Below are 18,561 nucleotides of genomic sequence, written 5' to 3'. Positions count from 1 at the left end.
GGGCAGCATTTGCTGTCTGAGGTGGTACAAAGGTGGGGAAAAAGTAGCACACACCACATTCTTATCACAGCCATCACCATCAGATGTTTCTGCAGCTGAAAGAACACGAGGATGGCACAGAGCTTCCTGTCTGGCAGATGCTGATGAATGAATCTTCACTGAGCCTCAGTTTTATACTGCTGCCTTCCTTTTCCCTGGTTATTTCCGGAAGGCTGGAGCTGTTGCAGCTTTTTGATACAGCAGTCCCATTCCCCTAAGGTCTCCTGACAGGGTTATGCCCCAGACATTTGGGGACACTGGGGGCAAGTGGATTGCCCTGCATACACTTGCAATTTTCACCCTACGTGCTGTTTCTGTATGTAAAAATGAAAAATGTAAGCCAGAGGAATAGGTGCACACGAAATTTAACCTTAGCTAGCACAGGCAATTGTGGCTGAGGTTAAATCAGTGGATGGAACCTGGTGAGACCTGCCCAGGGAACACAGCCACCACCCTTGAGAAGCCCACTGGGGCCTGAGCCACACCAGAAGCCCCAAGAAGAGGCTTTCTAAGGGGCAACAATGGGGTCTTCCTATGCCTGAGGTACCTCCTGGACTTCACTGCTGATTCAGGATGCCACCATCACTCCCAAGGCTGTAGGGGAGGAAGGTGCTGTGTGTCCTTTCCACAGGTCTCTGTCATCTCTCACTGGACCATCTGTTCCCACACTCCTTCTCACCTCCTGGTGCTTGGAGACCATCTCCACTACAGACCTGCTCCTCTGTGCCTTGGCTCTGCCCTCCTCCCTGTCAGGTAACCCAGATTCCTCCCTCCTTGGCTCCCAACCCCTGACAACACTTTGCTGTGCTCAATTTTCTTCTACCCACCACCTCTCCTCTTGAATGTGGGCTGAAACATCATCTCTCCGAAGTAGGAGCTGCTCTCTTGAGCTCAAGGTGCCATGACATGGCTTTCTTTTGTCACCACTGCCATCTCCTCCTCCCTAATCCCCAACCTGCCTTTCCCTCCCTTCTTGTTACAACTCTGTCTCCCCTCTAGCTGATGTGTGTCCCTGCCATCCTACAGCAAACCCACCAGGCAGCAGCAGTGTAGGACAGGCTGCACTCTGAAGAGACTCCTGGCCTTCATCTCGGCTTCTTGGGGAAGCCAGTGCTCTCCTCAACCTTCCAGCAAGAAAGAGAAAGGATTTAAGATAACATTACTTGATCTTATTTCTAACTTAAAATAAATCATTTTGGCCTACTTGGTCTTATCTCCTGTCCCCACAGGACACAGTATCAGCCTTTCCAGCCTTTTAAGAAAACTGACTGCTACAAAAAGCTGAGGGTAGTCAAGAGTTGGGAGGAAAGACACTGAAGACCTTTTTCTTTGCATGTCCCTGGCTCCTTGGCACTAGGAAACACCTGGACCATGGCTCACCCTTGATCTTTTGGAAATTCATCCCAGCATTTTCTTTCCATAGCAACTTCTACCCTCCCTGCTCGTGTTGCAGCAACCCCCAACACCTCGCTCTGCTCTGCCTCACCGAGACATCACTTATTCAGAGCTCTATGTTTAAATCATCACACACTGTTTTAAGTAGGAACAGAACAATCATTTCTAAGGCTGGGTACCCCACTGTGGCAGGGGTGGCACAGGAGATGACCAGCTGGATTAAACACTGCCTCAGCTCTCTCCCAGCAGGAAATGTTCACACCTGTGAAACCGTCACCTGGGTTTCACCCGAGCCGTGCAGCTCAGGCAAACCCAGCCATCCACCCCTACTCTCTCCAAACACTCCAAAACCCACAGAAATATCAGGAAACTGAAGCAATGAGTGCACCACCTGACCCATTTTCACCAGACCTTCCCAGAGGCTTTCGTTCTCAGTGTGAGCTGGGAATGTTTGCATGCACGTGCGCCCGCACAGACATTCCATCTCTAAATCAATCCTCCCAGGAAAAGGGTGTAAAAAATGTCTCCCAAACATCACGAGTATTTACATGTTTTTAATTTCAAGTGCCATATAGGGCTATTCAGACATTATATTTTACTATAGCTTCTAAATAAATTAAACCCATTTATCACTTAACCCCCCTCCCACATTTTAAGAACCTTATTAACTTTGTAGTTAAATGCAGACAGGTAATATCTATTATGGCAGCGTTCCATGGTATCCCAGCAGTGCTATGAGCTGGATTTTCACTCCCTTAAACCTGTATATCATGACAAAAATGTGCATAATCTAGTGCACCGATTCTGTAATTTTCAATAACGTCTGCTAATTCTGGCAAATAATTTACAGCACTCATTTCCTCCGTCAGAACAGGTGCTTTATGGCCAGAGTAGTTGTAGGTTGACAAAAATAGAAGCAGCCCATTTATTAAGAAGAGAGTTTGTAGCAAAAGAAAGAGTAATGGAAAGACAGTGCTTTCTTAAAGTAAAGCAGGAAAACCATACGAGAAGATGAGGACATTTCACCCCAGCAAAGGAAGGAGAAAAGAGACTTACACAGACACTGTGAGTTGTGATTCTCACAGAATAGGTACAGTACCTGCATAATCTGTCCTTGCATAATGCCCATCTTCTGATTTTGTAGTTGTTGTAGTATTGTCTGCGTGAAAAGAAAGGTGTTGAGTTTCCTGGGGAGCCTGGACTCCCACAGCCCGTGCCCTGCCCACCAGAGTGCCCAGGCAGAGCCAACTTCCCTTGCACACACATCATCTCTGCTGGCTGCAGGGCTCTCCTGGGCCTGCCAGGTGAAAACAGCAGGATCTTTCTTCTAACAATATGTGATAACAGATTGCAGCTGGGATAAATACATCAATCTGAAGCAGGAGTTGTCATTTCTGCTCTGCTTGGAGTAATTGGGGAGTTTTAATATGTACCCTGAAATGAACTGCCACTTAGGGTGGTTAACTTTAAAGAGACAGGAGTAAACTGGAATGTATTTAATACACCTGTATACCGTGGCCTTGTAAGTAGATGTACTGAGGATTTATGGGTCAGAAGCTAAGGAAAAAAGCTATTGAGAGTCAGAGCCTCAGCAGACACTTCATTTACTGGAGTTATTGAAAGGCAAATTCTCTTCATTTTCATTTTAGAGAAAAACAGGTTTTTAAAGTCAGCTCGAGGGTTACAGGTGATGTAGTAGCCCAGAGAAGTTCTGTATTTATGGAGGAACAGAGCCAGGATTGGAAAACTTCCTTCCAGGCATCTTGGGCATCCTGGGCCCCAGCAGGGGTCACCTGAAGAACCAGCCCAAGCACTGTGTTTGGGAGCAGCTCTTCAGAGAGCCTCCTGAGACTGCCCATGCTGCTCCAGGTAAGGGAGCACCAGGGGTCCATCCTGGGTGGCAGAATGTGTCTGAGGGACATTCCCACTGTCCTGCTCCAGCTGCTGCCTGGCACACAGGGCTCTGGGCAAGCTGCTGGGGCAGGAGACTGGTGGCTGATGCAGAAGCCAGTGCAGGGCTGGGCTGTCCTGCTGCTGCTCTGGGCAGGGTTAGGAGGGGTGCTCCCCTCTCATGCCTCGCTGTGTCTGCATCATGGAGGGCTCTGCCTCTCACCACAGCCTGTGCTCTAGAGTACCAACTGCAGTCTGATGGAAATATAACAACTACCAAATAAGAAGCCAGCCCTGGTTCTGTTTCTTTTTTTCTCCCTGAGCAAAAATTGAAAACATTCTTTGAAATGAGTTTTGTTATGAGAGTTACCTTGACATCGACCCAAAGACATGACTTCAATTTTCTCCTGTTTCTGGCATGATGCCTCTTTGATTTGACATGCATTATCATAAGATTTCCCATCGGAAGCACAAAGAGGATTGAAGTTGGTTTGAGAACAGTCAATGTTGCACACACACCTGAAAAGATATAGAATGAGAAAAAAGAAGAGGCTAATATGAGAAACATTTTTCAAGACATCATAAATACATCTCAGAAATATAAGTGTTTGTATTATCCTGACTGTACAATGCAAATCAACATAATGAAAGTGGAAAGTTCTGTCAAGAGGTCATTTGTATTTCTTGATGGAAATGAGATGCAGGGAGAGGGAAGAGGCACATGAAAGCAAGCAAAAAGAAAGATAAAGGAAGTGTGTTTTACATGGAAAACTGTATCACAGCATTACCACTTGTAATCCCCTGGAAACTAAAGAGATGTGCAGATAAAGCAAGCTGCTGATCCCTCCTGCAAACTACAGAGCCACAAAATTCTCCTCTGTTCAGGTGGCATCCATGGTATGGAATACCATAAATGAGGGTTTATATTGATTTATGATTTAATTCTGAAAATAATTACAGCACCTAGAGGCACTCTGATTGTAACAGATGTGAAACTGAAGCCTCACTTCACCCCACTGGGTTAAATCCACCTGCCAAGACTGAGACTGGAGCAGGGATGTGACTGCACCCTGTGCCTCGGGCTGGTGGGATCTCCCCAGCTCCTGGACACAGAGAGGCTACTCACTATTAAAACCAGGAGAGGGCTGGTTTAGGGAAGACTTGGTGCCCAAGCACTTTCTGAAGCACTTGGATATCTCAGCAAGCAAAAAGCCTGATGCAGAGGTTACCCAGGAAGGTCTCCTGAGCTGGTGTCAGGATCCTGACCTCTGTCAGGGGGAAGGCTCCCGTGTCCAAGAGCACAGGGTGGGTAGATGCAGGCAGGGCAGTGGTGGCCCATCCTCAGATTGGTTAGGCCACCTCCAGAGACTCCAGAACCCGGTTTGTGAGCTCCTGGGCTGCCCTGTGATGTGAACCAGAGCACAGGGGGGTATTCCCTTCCAGAGTCTGCTCTGGATCTGAACTAACACATGGACACATCCCAATCCCAGCAAGCCTCGCCACTGCTTCCAAGATGGAGAAACCTAATTATTTCCATTGACAGCAGGCTGCAGACTCTTTTCTTTGGGTTTCTCCTCTTTCATTATCATTAGCAACATCAGACAGCCTTGGGCATCGCAGGGGAAAGCCAAGCTAATCTCCTGTCCCCCAACTGTGCCATTAACAGACAGCTCAGCCTCAGCACACCCAACGTCATCCTGCCGGGGGACAAAGCCAGAGGTCAAACCTGGCAGCTGCTCCAGCTCTTCTGAGCACGTAATTGTGCACATGCTGCTATCCAAACTCTTCCTGGCTCCTTCTGACATTAAGGCAGAGCCATGAGATCGATGCTGTCTCCCCAGCCCACTGGTTGTGCTGGAGCTGGCAGTGCCAGCCCCACAGCTCTCCCTTTGCAGAGCTAAGGAATGGAAATGTCAAGCCTCCAGCCTCGCTGCTTGATTTAAGAAAGTGTTTAAAAGTCAGTCCACCTCCCATCTGCAGCAGACATCTGGACACCTTTGACTACTGGAGGTGTAAAGGGATGTACACAAAACTGGGGTGGGAAGAGGAAGAAGGAAATTGGAGAGTTTGGGTCAGATGTCTTCATCACCCCGTTTGGCTTCTGGCCTCCAGGAATGTGCCCAGGGTGATGGAAAACAGTGGAAGCAGCAGTTGTCTTTTAGAAGTTTTTTTTTACACTGGGTAGGTCTATTTACCCCAAATGTTCACTAAATACAGAAAACTCCAGTTTAAAAAGAGGCCAGTGGTGAAAAGCTGTGGTTATAAATTAAATTACATGATTTCATAACTCGAAGAAAAGCGTCTAGCTCCCTGTGTGTAGCAATTTCCCCACACTGATAAACACACAGAATATAAGAAAAAAAATCCAGTGCATTTCCCAAGAATCTCCTTATCAGCAGAATAAGAATGTTCTGCTCCACTGAAATATTAACCATCATCATTTCTTCCTGCAGCCATTTCCAGATTCCCACCTTAGTCAAACTCACTTCATTAGGAAACATTTACTGCTCAAGTAATAGCAATTCTTTCCACGTAGCTCCACCATTTGCATTTCAGATGGGACACAATCAGCCATATGCTCCTTTTTTTTTTGTAATAAACCAGCTAAAGAACAGCTTCACTTCTCTACATTTTGCTACAGAAAAATGAGTGAAGGTTAATATATATTATGTTTCAAGTCAAGAGAAAATTAAGCCAACGGGAAAATTACAACCAAAGGGTGCTCTTTGGGGGAAATCTCAGCAACTTTGGATGCAGTTTCAAGAACACCTAGGGGATGCAGGAACCTATGCTCAGAGTTAGACACTTTAGAGACATATTTTTAAAGGTGTTTAAATGCTTAAAAATGCCTGCAAACACTTTGTGTGGGATTTCTGGTATCTCAGAGACCGATTTCCCGCTGATTTCAAAGACTGCTTCACAGCCCACTAGGCATTTATTTACATCTCCTGATACCTTCCAAAACACAAAGACCCAAAATGACTTTCCTGACCTCTTCCAACACAACTGAGGAGAGAACCAAGGTTTTTCTGTGCCCCGTTGTAGAATTTCAGCCGTGACACCAGCCCTTCTCTCCAAGCAAACCTCTGCAGCAGCCGCACGAAGAGGACACACCGCGTGAGCACCACGAGCTGCTTCTGCTGGGGTCAGATCACTCTGAAGCAGAAAAGGACTCCCCCAGGATGACACCATATGCTCCAAAGCCTTGTGGGATCCCCTGTGTGAAGCCTGATTTTCAGAGCCAGCTAGAGGGAGGCTGAAAAAACACCAAATTTACCACCCTGATCTCAGTGCTGCAAGGATCATCCACTCCTTGCACACTTTCCAGCAGACTTTTCTAGCTTGCCTCCACAGTTTATTACTGCTTTTGCACTCAGACACTCAAATCCTGCTTTAAGGCTGCACAATTAGGTCGACATCAAATATATGTCAGGAAGGGCAAAAGGCAGGATTGCATCAGGAAGATTAATGTGCCTGTGTTGCTGGCTCTTTTTAATTTATAGTGCTCCTCTTATCTGGGAAAATTATGGCATTCCAACACATTTTTTCAAACTGGGGGAAGCAAAATTCTGCCCATTTGGACCGTGCTGCCAAACCCCAAAAGGGCAAATTGCAGTGCAAAAGGTGAGGCATGTACCCCAAACGTGTGTGCCCAGGCAAATGCAGCCTCTGAGAGCAGCTCAGACTTCAGGGGGATCCACCAGTGAGGCAATAAACACATGCTGAACAGCACTGAATGCATTTGGCTGAGTGAAAACCTGTGAGGGTGCCTTCACTTCTTGGAACAGTATAAAATGCAAGAGTGGGTCTCTCTTGTGTTGAACAAGAACCAAGCTGTGACATCCCAGCTTGGCTCAGGGTGTGTGTGAGGTGACAGTACCATGGTGTTATTTTCTGGGCACAGAGGGTACCTTCAGCTCCTGTGGGACACAGAAAGCCCCTGACCTGAAGAGAGCCTCCCCCTAACACTGCACAGGGCTGGCAGCACCCATCCCACTGCCAAGGGTGTGTCCAAAGGCTGGCTGGCTGCCTGCAGCTTCCCAGTCCCCGAGGCACTCCAGTTTGCCTTGAATTTTAAGTCCTTGGCTCATTTGACTGTGTTATCACCCTGCCTATGACTTCTGATTATAGTTCTACCAATAAATCTATTTGCTTTCCGTGTTCCTGAGTGTAGCACTGAAGGAAGCCTGGCAACAGAAGGGCTGACTGAGCACTCCTGGTGCCCAAGACACTGTGGGAAGGTCAGTGAGGTCTCCTAGGGGGTCACAGAATGAAACTGTACCCCAGAGCATACACAGAATAAGTGTGTAAGATTTAACCACGCCTTCTGCAGGTTTAAAAGCCTCTGTGAGGAAGGAGAGCCTCCAAGATGTCAGCAGATATCCTGCAGCTCCTCTGAGAAAGGAAGGAATACTGTTCCACAGGCCCTTTGCATCTTCAAGTAATGGGCTCATATGTTAATAGATTAAAATTTGGGCTGCCACCATAACAAATCATTAAACAAGCCTCATTTTATGTCTTTCTTCCAGGTCATTGTGAGAGTCTCCAGTGCACTCCCTTCCTTTTATACACTTTATTTTATTCCATTTCATTCCACATGATGATAATCCTGGAGGAGCTGAACATCCAGCAATCTGTGTGGTCACTTTGGTGATCATGGAAGCCAAAAACACCAAAGCAAACGAAAAAGACTGTTGAAGGGGCAAGCCTGGGCACCTCCTGTGAGGATTTTGGGCTACCTCCCCGTGGTGGATCTTGCAACACTGCTCGAGGACGTTGCTGGATCCTGCCATGAGAATGTCACACCCAGGATGAACCAGAAAGTGTCTGCAGGCAGAGGTGCAGCTCTGAAGATGCAGGAGAGGCCCAGGAGGGTGCCTGGGGGAGAGCTGGCAGAGCTGAGCTTAGCCTGAGGCAGGTGAGATGCTGACAGGCACCTCCTGGTGCCTCGCTGCCAACCTGTGGGGCGTGTGCTGCTGCACTGTGGTCTGGGAGCTTTGGCAGCTTCCATCAAGGCAGGAACTGCAAAGAGTGCTCAGCAGCACGAGGGAACCCATGGGCATTTTGGGATTTCACCTGTTTACTGTGCTTCTTCCCTCCCCAGGGAAATGAGAGGAGCACAAAGAACTCCTTCCCAGCCTGGATCCTGCCCAGCCCTCAGCCTGCTCCACGTGCCAGCAGGGATGGGGAGGTGCTGCACCAGGCTGCTTGGCCAAGCTGGAGCAGCCAACTTGGCTTCCTGTTGGATCAGTCTCCATAAAAAATTAATGGGGTCAATAAACCAGGCATGGGTGAGTGCCCAGTCTCCTGATGCCCCATGTTTCTGCAAATAGCATATGGTAAAATTTCCTGGGCACAGAGAGTACCTTTGCCTGCAGAGAGCAAGCTACTGAAGGGAGGATTCATGGCTGTGAAGGGCTGTCCCTGGAAGGAGGAGCTGCATTTTAAGGAGGAGTCTCAATAAAATGAGAGAATGGTTCTTTGCCCATGAAGGGTAGGAGAATACTATAGTCCTGTTTCCTTAGCTCATGAATAGAATATAATCATCAGTGACACGGTGATGACAAAAAGAAATGCACTCCATGCTTCATCTTTACTCCTAAGACAACTCTTCAGTCTTTTGTTTCCAGCAATGTATTACTGAAATATAATTTTTAAAAAATGCCTGTGCAGTATCTGCACGTAGCATGAGACAGGTTTCCTGTGCAGCTCTGATGGGAAGCAAGGAGGATAAATGAGACAATGCTTCCAAAGGAGTGGTTTCACTGGGAACAGATGCAGGCACATTTCTGTCAGAACGAGATGGCAATGGCAGTTCTTCCCCATTCAGCATCTTTTAATTAGCCCTCTGCTGTTTGGAAACCTGAGAGCATTGTTGGTACTACCTCTGTTTATTAAAGATTCATATTCAGACTTTGCTGGCCATGGGTCATTTGCTTTTTGGAACCAGAGCAAGAGAAAATTGTGCCTGAGATATCTGAGAGAGAAGTACTTAATGAAATGACTAACGTCTTCAGCCAAGTGTCTAGCTGATTACAGGGGCTAAACAGCAGAACAGCAATAAATCTGCCTCAAAGAGAATTGTCAGTCAAGAAAAAAGGCATAAAACCAAAGAGACAGGGAGGCAAGAGCTAAAAATGAGAACATGCAAATCTAGTGTTATTTTTACTAGTCAGAGCTCTGATATTTGAGCACATATGCTAATTTGGTCAAGTGTGAGATCCCACCCTGTCTCAGAGAGCACTGTTTTACAGGGAAGGTGAAGTTCCATTCTGCAATTATATATCTTCTCCAGGCACAAAAAAAATAAAAAAACAAAACAAAGCAATGAAAACCCCAACAAAATTTTACAGCATAAAAAAGCCCAAAGCCCTTTGCCACAAAAGAGTGTATAAATAATAACACAGTTGTTGTACATTTATGATATTTCGACCAGAGACATTTCTTATCTTCCTCTGCTCTGACCAGCATGGTGATCAGAACCCAAATTTCTGGATGTCAGCACAGACCTCTCCAAGCCCCCTGCCCCTCGGAGCAGGACATTAAATGCCCATTTAAAGCAAACCTGGCAGTGTATATGCCTGCATAAAGAACCTGGCAAGCAGTCCCAAATGCCTTTATCATCAAGGAGTTTCCTTCTGGTACACAGAGCATCTTTGCTGATGTTACCAGCAGGAGAGCTGAAAGGAAGCCAGGCTTAACATTACACCTGGACGCTGGAATAGGCATGCAGCACAGCTCAGCCCTGTGTCAGGCTCCTGTGGGAGCTCTCACTGACCCAGGCAGCTCTGGGGGTGTTTCATGTCTCAACACAACATCATGCAGAGACATTGGAATGAGCTCCAGGCAGGGACTGGGCCAGGTGAAGCTCTGGGAGCTCAGGGAGCTTGGTCAGATGCAGCGTGTGACAGCCCCTCACTGGGGAGCAGGGACAGGTCACCTCTGTACCCACCTCGGCACATCACCCACCCACAAAGCCACCTGCACACGCTGGCAGCACAGCTGGATTGCTCCAGGCTGCTTGGACACACCTGTGTTTTGATGTGAGTGTCAAAAGGAGCACACAAACCCGAGCTTCTGACCCTCAGCCCATCTCCAAGCACACCTGTGAGCCTCACAGTGGTCTCAGCCAGCCCTGCAGCAGCCACAGGCTGGCACCACGACACCCCTAACACAGAGACAAGGTCCTGACCCCTCAGAGCAGGGTCACCAGGGACCTTTGGCAGTCTGGCCAAACTCAGGTACCCCTCAGTGGTCTCTGCAGCACGTGCAGCACAGCCTGAGAGGATGGCACCCAAAGCTGCCTGGCATCACTGCCTGCTCTGGCATGCACTGAACATCAGATATCCACTGACATACATATACATAAAATATCTGCAGAGTGCACACTGGCACACAGCGTTTTACACTTCCCATGAATCATACCCTACAACCTGTCTGTGCTTGCCAGGAGACTGAAATCCTATCACTGCACTCTTAAGAACATCATTAAGAGGCTTAAAGAATAGAGACTCTGCGTGTCTCCTTCAAAACAAATTTTGCTGTAATTTTTGAGGTTGATGCAAAACTTTAGCTGCAGTGCAGAACAATAAACAATGCATATTTTATAATGGCAACACAAAAATAGCACTCAGTATTGCTTTCCTGGGCCTGCTGGTGCTTCTCTTCTGCTCTAAGATCACAGGAGAAGGAAAGCACGGCTTATTTTGAGTGCCTTCCATTCAATGTTTGTTACTTACTAATTTATTTATCTAATTTATTTTTCCTTTTTGTCCTTTGCACCAAGGGCTTTAGCATGCCTACTTTGCATGGTGGCTTCCCTGGGATATTTTACTTATTTCAACTGTTCAAATGTTTATCTTCACCAGGAGCAAAAGGAGAAAAGCTTGATCCCCTCAGGGTGATGCAATGTTTCTGCATGGCATTTCAATAGCATCCTGTTATTCAAACAATTAGAAATCACAGAGACCATGCACGGAATTATCAGCACACTGCATGGAGATTTTTATTATTATGCAGTGCATAATGAAAATGATTTGAAGGACCCCAAAGCATCATAACTGAAGGAAGCGCTGAATAATCAGGTGATTTTTTTTTTTTAACTGCAAGGGCCCAAAATATTGTTTACTGGACATATGTAAATGCACTAAAGTGGTGAATGTATTTACTGATGGCCTTCCTTGCAAACCAAAGGCAACACACTCTGGGAGTGTAGCTGGAGACAGAGCCAGGAGCTTGGGCTACAGCTGCTGCTGGGATGGACTGGCAGTGCTTCCAAATACCCATGGGTTTTGCAGAGCCTGCTTTGCATGGCAGCTCATGGAGGATGTTCCAAACCCAGGGCTGCTCCTGGAGACACCCTGCTGAAGAGAGTCCCTGGGCACTGGCTGCTCCCGGAGCTCACTGAGGAGCTGGGCTCATGCTCTTCCAGCTTTCAAGAAGTCATCCTGGAGACTGCAGCTCATTTTATCTGCAGTGCAGCTTGAGTCCTAATTCCCCTTTAATTTTTGACCTGCAAGTTTTTTCACTAAATTTTTGACCAAAAAAAATTACAAACTTCACCTTTGCTTCCTTTTCACAATTCACAGCACCAATTATAGCATGACCTTCACCTGGCTTCCCAGTGCCTCTGGTGCCCTCAACAGTACATTGAATTGTAGGCTAACAACTTTAGGGCAAAATAAATGTGTCCCTCTCTCTCTCTCTTTTTTTGTCCTTCTAAATATCACTCTTATTTTAAAGATACTAAGTTGTATAAAGTGATCTTTGCTGCACTGGATGCTTTAAAGCCAAACAGAGAATCACAAGGCTGATGAATGGGTTTGAGGAGTCATGGAAAAGCCCTTGTGCTAGCTGTGTGACCACAGGAAAAATATTCTAATTCTGTGCACACGCCAATTCAAGTGTCTGCAGGTATCTAACGTGTAAAGTTTATGGAGAACTCACAGAATAAAATAAATGCCTCTCTATGGTTTGCCTGCCCCTGGTGTCCTTCAGGTCTCTGTGGGCTATGCTAAAACAAAGCTTTGCTGACTGCTCCTCTCTCTGTAAACATCTGAGGCTGTCCTTCATGAACAGTCTATTGCTGTGTGCCTCAGACTGCTGATGCTGTTCACTCCTATCTTGAAGCCAGCAGAATAATGAAAATTGTTTCCCCAAATCCCCTGGTTTCACCCCAGACCGAACAGCCAGTGGGAATATTGCAACATCCAGTGGGAAGCACGGGGCACTATCTAGCTGCAGGTCCTGGCATGGGCCTTGCCATGCAGGAAGGATCCATCTGCTCACAGAGAGCTGCAGCTCTGTCTGGGACCTACCACAAATTTCTGCTTAAACTTCTGTTAACACTAGAAGTTACTCCTGAAAGTGGAAATGGACTCTGATTTATCAGTGGAAGCAAAGGGATGATGATGGCTTTTGGCTGGCAGACAGCAGTGTGCTGCCAGCCCCAGCCCTTGCTCACATGAGCTGTCCATTGCTGGTGGGGAAGGAAGTGGAGACCTTCCTAAAATGAGCAAAAACTGTGGTAAAGGAATTCCTCCATGGGAACTGTGCCTCCAAAGGTGCAGCAAGCCCAGCCCAGCTCTCCCCATAAACCTCCTCTGTATGAGCCCAGCCCAGCTCTCCCCATAAACCTCTCATTTCCTCAGGGATTCACAGAGCCCTGAGGTGGAAGAGACCCACAAGGATCATCTTAAGTAAAACAGCCCATGCAGGGGTTGGTCCCACAACCTTGGTGTTATCAGCACCACACCCTAACCAGGGGCACCTGCCTCAGGCAGCACCATCTGAACTGGCCACACTTTCCAGGATCCCCTGCTTGGTCACCTGTCTTCAACTACCAAACAAAATCTAGCCTGCTATGCAATGAAAGTTTAGGAGGATCCTTCCAGGCTTTCCTTCAGGCATTGTTTGCACCTCCTGCACAGGCAGAAAGGTTGTCTGTGCACAGGATCACCTCACATTACCTCAGCCCGCAGGTGTGAGCCTGGCACCCAAGCAGATCACTGCATTTGCAAGGAGAGGGCACAGTGGTGGTACCCCCTCTTTCCCTCAGAGCCTTCAGGGCTGCAGGTAAAAGCTGCTGCACAAAGCCAGGCATTATTCCTTCTGGCTGGGGATCTGCTCTTGCTGCCTCGTGATGACCATGGGCTGGCTGCTTTGGGGACCTTTGGGGGACCAAGCCCCAAGGGACAGAGCTGCTGCCAGGGAAAGGAAGACAGAGGAATGACTGCAATGTGCCATCTCAAGGACACATCCTTGGGATGAGTGGGATGAGAGTAATCTCCTTCAGGGCTGGCACCAGATCAGTGGAATCTCCCTGCAGCTCCTTGAGAGGAGCCAGTGCTGTGCACTGGCCAGGGCAGGTGTCCCTGGGGCACCCGTGCTGTTCCACAGGGGAGAGCTCCAGCACCAAATGGGCAGGTTGAGACACAGCCATTAAATCTGTACGTCTGGGGACACCTCACACAGGCTTTTAGCTGCAGCCCACACGTGGGAAGGGACTGGGGCGGGAGATGGGCTCTGTGAGGAAGGGACACCTGCCACTCTGCAGGGGCTGTGAGAGCTGAGGTCAGCCCCGTGCATCAGCTCCCACGGAGTTTTCCTCAGGCTCATATTTAATGCATGGGATGTATTTTTAATGGTTTAGATGTGTGAACAAACCTTGGCCTCGATGTTCCTACACGGGTGTGCGAAGGAGCCTCCGACCTTCTGCAACGGATGCAGTTCTATTTTAATAGTTAACATAAAGTGGGATGGAAGAGATGAAGCATTCCATTAAGACATTTGATAATAAATTGGTAAGTGCTTTCCCAGTGTTTTACATAGTTATTCTCTCTCTTGATCTATTTAGCCAACACACGTAATTCCGAGCTACAAAGTTGTATTCCTGCTTTCGTAAACACACTTACATAAAACTCAATAACAACACACTCTATTTATTGCTAAAACGCTAGTAGGAAATTGGAAAAGGTATAAATACAATTCATTGCTGGTGATCTCCTGCCCCCTGAAGGCACTGTAAGGCTCCAAATCTTGCTCAGTTCACAGCATCATAAAACCAAAGCAATAAATGTCACTCTTTTCTTGATTGCGCATTAGGCCAATCGGCTTTTTATTGCGCCTAAATGGGCCGCCAGGAAGGCACCGCTCTCTTTACTGCTGGGGGATGACTTTGCCTAAATGGGGGGCCAGGGAGGAAGGGAAGCTTACTTTTAAATAACAAGGCTAAAAGAGAGCAGGGGGGCAAGAAAGGTGCAAAAGCTCTGCAAGGCCCTTGCACTTGCTCTTTCGTGCTGTAATGCCTTGATGTACGCGGACGATTACGTGTCAATGCACATTAATATCTGATGAGCATTACCATATTATCATCCCTTATGTGCACTTTCACAGCCTGGTGAGCCCAGGCTCTCCCAGCCATGGGCTTACACAACCAACACCGCCGTGGGGGCACAAACCCAGCCCCTCACAGCTCTGGGCAGCACCCGCGCGCAGCGCTGCCCTTGCGGGGCACAAAGAGACCCTCCTGTGTCCCTCTCACAAAGCAGCAGGAGCTGGGTGATCCTTACAGCACCCTGTACTGCAGCAGGAGCACAAAACACACTGCCAAAGCCATTCCTCCCAATGCAGATCAAGGGATGTGCTCAGAAGGCTGGGACGCTTTCCTGCCCAGGACTGAAAACTGGTGACAGCTGGTGGCAGAGGAGTAAAAAAAACCCCCAAACTCTGAGTTCATTTGCTCCCCTGTGGATCTGGACACATGAAATGGTGGCTCTCCACCATGCTGCCATCTGTATATGTTGTACCTAGACACTGCCTGAGAAGAGAGAGGGATGCTGTTGCTGCCTCACACGATGCTGAGCCACACGTGCACCCTTGTAATGGGTATGGGGCAGGGCAGTGCTAACACAGTCCCACAGCCACAGCACCTCCATGCTGGCATCCTCCAGCTGCCCCTGGCACAGCAACCTTTAATTCACCTGCTCATGCTGGGTGAGCCACTCCAACCCCCAGCCAGGCAGAGGGAAGGCAGGAGAGGACAATCTCCTTCCCCCCTTGGGTAGTGTCCCCAAAACCCTCCCCCATGCTGTGACTGTGTTCACAGGGGTTCCAGGATGAGGGAAGAGATGAGAAAGTTGACTCCATGTTCAGAAGGCTTGATTTATTATTTTATTATTTATATTATATTAAAACTATACTAAAAGAACAGAAGAAAGGATTTCACCAGAAGGCTGGCTAAGAATAGAAAAGGAATGAATAACAAAGGTTTGTCTGTGACCCAGACAGTCTGGGCAGCTGGGCTGGGATTGGCCATGAATGAGAAACAACCACAGAGACCAATCCCAGCCCCACCTGGTGCATCCCACAGCAGCAGAGAATCATTGTTTGCAGTTTGTTCCTGAGGCTTCTCAGCTTCTCAAGAGGAAAAAATCTTAAAGAAAAGATTTTTCATAAAATATCATGGCTACACCCAAGCCCCTTAAGGTGGGCAGCCACTGCAGCTCCTCCCCACTCTGCAGCAAACAGCCAACTGCACTAATTGCAAGTTGGCTTTACATTTCCTCCCTGCTGACCACCCACCTCTCCATGTCTCCCATCCACACACAGAGATAGGCACCTTGGCCATGGAAACCTAACAGAACAATTGGTCTGTGCTGAGCCATGCTTTTGAAATTATTGCAGCTTTTTTCCCCCAGCTCTATTGCTGACAGACTCCTAATTGCAAAGACAAATGATGATTGTGTCTCCTACAAGCCTTCCTCCCCTTGAATTTCAGAAGAATTTGTGTTTTGCTCCTATGGGAGCATGGTATGGTAAGACATGAAAACCTCCCAAAATCTCAGAAATTATTTTTGGCTTTTCACAAATCAATATTTTCATCTGAAGCAACTGAAGCAGTCAGTAAGGCAAATTCTGCTTTTGTCATCGCAATTTCCAAGTTATTCCTTTGCACTGTAAGACTGCCAGAGCATCCACACTCCAACTGAGTTTGTTCTCCCTTCTACCAGCAAAAGGCTCCACAGGCTACTGAGAAGTTACTCCATAGTTATCCAACAGGGAGAGAACTTTAGTCTCACTGAAGTCAGTGGGATAACTGCCACTGACTTCCTTAAGCTGGAAGTTCACCTTCTGAACTGAAAACCAAGTTTGGGTGAGCATCTGAAAAGAGGAGCAAAAAGGAAAAAAAAAAAGATCTATAAGCTTTATGATTGTGTGGAGCATTATTCCCTGGACACACAGCAGGTTTTGCTGTAATTGCAAAAGATAAAAAAATGTCATTTTTATTACAAAACCAAATGTTAGAGATTCTAGTTTTTGGATAAGAGATGGATGTGTCATATAGGGTCCTTAAAAACCTGCTTGGGTGAGTAGTACAGATGGAATACAATGTGGGCTTGCATTTATCTGAGAACATTTAGAGCCATGATATATAGTCTGCACGACAGACTTCCTCGATGTATAGAGAAAATATAGCCAATTTCTTTGTGTAGGCTGAATTATTTACCAGAGTGTTCCAAAATGTATTGGTAATAAAACACTATGAAGTATAAGTAACTCCAGACAATCTTGGCTATGTTAAAACAAGTTTGGGGTTTTTTTAAGCATGTTATTAAGAAAATAAATCCTGAGAATCTGGAAAGGCAGGACTTACTCAAATGAACACATGTCTCTGAAGGATTGTGTTGACTCAACAGAGAGAAAGTTCAAATTCTCCCAACCATCATCCTACAGGAGTTGGGAATCAGTCTCACTTCAAAATTAAATAGGCTATTTGGGCACAGGATGAAGGATGCAGAGATGGAAAAGTGATTCTGTGAAACTCACCTGACTGGGAAAAATGGCTGGTTTTAGTTAAACCCAGAAAATATATATATATATAGAGTACAACAATTTCACCAGCTGGACAAACAAGCCATCATTTTTCCAAGCACTACCTTTCTAGTCAGGCCACTAGTAGTGCAATCAGTTTAGAAACACAAGGTGCTCATTTCCTCCTCCTCCTCTGGAGATCTGGACAATGGCTTTTCTCAGGGCTGCTGAAGATAAAGCCAACTGCTTTTTCCATACCTTTCCTGGCTCCTTCTGAGAAAGAGGAAAACCACCTAATTTTGGCTTGATTTAGGGTGTTTCTGAAGGCTGTGGGGATCTTTCCCTGTTTATGTTTGGGAACAAAGTCACTTTTACACCTAGGCCAGTTTAGGTTGAGACTGCCCTCTGAAAGAGTGCTACAACACCTCAGCAGCTTGCCAGAGAGAGACCTGACAGGAGCCATGGCATTCATGCAATGCTCACCTGGGGACCTTATTTTCTGACCCTAACATGATGTCAAGACACTGGTGTCCAATAAGACAAACCTTTCACCAAGCTGGAGCTGCTGCAATGTTTTTCTTGTTTGTGCTGTGGACAGCAATTCCAGCCACAATTTTGTATTTTGCTAGTTTTCCCCCTTTTGTGTCCGTTCACGTGGCATTTTTTTCCCCAAGTCCCGAACGAAGAAGCATGGCTGGGTTCTCTCTTCAGCTCTCATACTCCTGGCAGCAGGATCTGGCTGACCAGCCTCCTGGAAAAGCCTCCAACCTGGCTCTTTCTTAGAGCTGCCTTTGTAATTAAAACATAACATACAGATGTGTAGGCATCATCTTGATTTTTATAATATTCCTCATGTTTTGCCTTTCATTGCAAAGTGCTTCATTGACTAATTTCCAGTGGCTTAGGCTACATTTTTTTCCAGTATTGCTGACTCTTAGCCCACTGAATGGTGTCCCTACACTTATCTCCACAGTCTCCCTGGAAGTCAGCTGCTTCCCTTTTATTTCAAAATCTTTAAACCACAGGAGACACACCAAATGAAATATTACCAGGTAACAGAGACAGAAGTGGGCTGATTTCTGGGCAGGCACTGGAGGTAGCTCTGCTACCAGGCTGGGGCTAAGATAAGTGACATGGGCGTGAGAGGGTGCACCCTGCTTGGTCATCTGCTGCTGTGCAATGCAGAGATTGTGCTCCAGTGCCTTTAATTCCCTCTGCAAACCCTTGCCTGGACTCTTATTAGACATGACTACTAATCTCCATGTGAAGATTTATGCAGCAGCAGCTTCACCTCGTGCCTTAGGTATGATCTCAAGTTAAGCAGAAATGTAAGTTTTTGCAGAATTGCACATTTTTAATGATTTTATTCCATTCCTGTGCTTATTTGAGCACAAGTCCAACACGTATGTGTAAGTGCTATGCCCA

General features: G+C 46.9%; 1 protein-coding gene across 1 annotated transcript in view; it reads right to left on the bottom strand.

Annotated features, from left to right (window-relative positions):
- The window catches only part of TMEFF2 (transmembrane protein with EGF like and two follistatin like domains 2), a 130,891-nt gene that overhangs the window by 30,125 nt on the left and 82,205 nt on the right, over nucleotides 1–18,561 (bottom strand). The window contains exons 6-7 of the mRNA XM_030241541.2: nucleotides 3,695–3,843; nucleotides 2,534–2,593 (exon numbers count right to left, since the gene is read on the bottom strand). Of these exons, the coding sequence (XP_030097401.1) occupies nucleotides 2,534–2,593; nucleotides 3,695–3,843 (209 nt within the window). The remainder of the gene's footprint in view (nucleotides 1–2,533; nucleotides 2,594–3,694; nucleotides 3,844–18,561) is intronic.

The sequence above is a fragment of the Serinus canaria genome, chromosome 7, assembly GCF_022539315.1.
Source record: "Serinus canaria isolate serCan28SL12 chromosome 7, serCan2020, whole genome shotgun sequence".
NCBI lineage: Eukaryota > Metazoa > Chordata > Aves > Passeriformes > Fringillidae > Serinus > Serinus canaria.
Note: the sequence above shows the minus strand (reverse complement) of the source record. Positions and strands in the feature narration are given on the sequence as shown.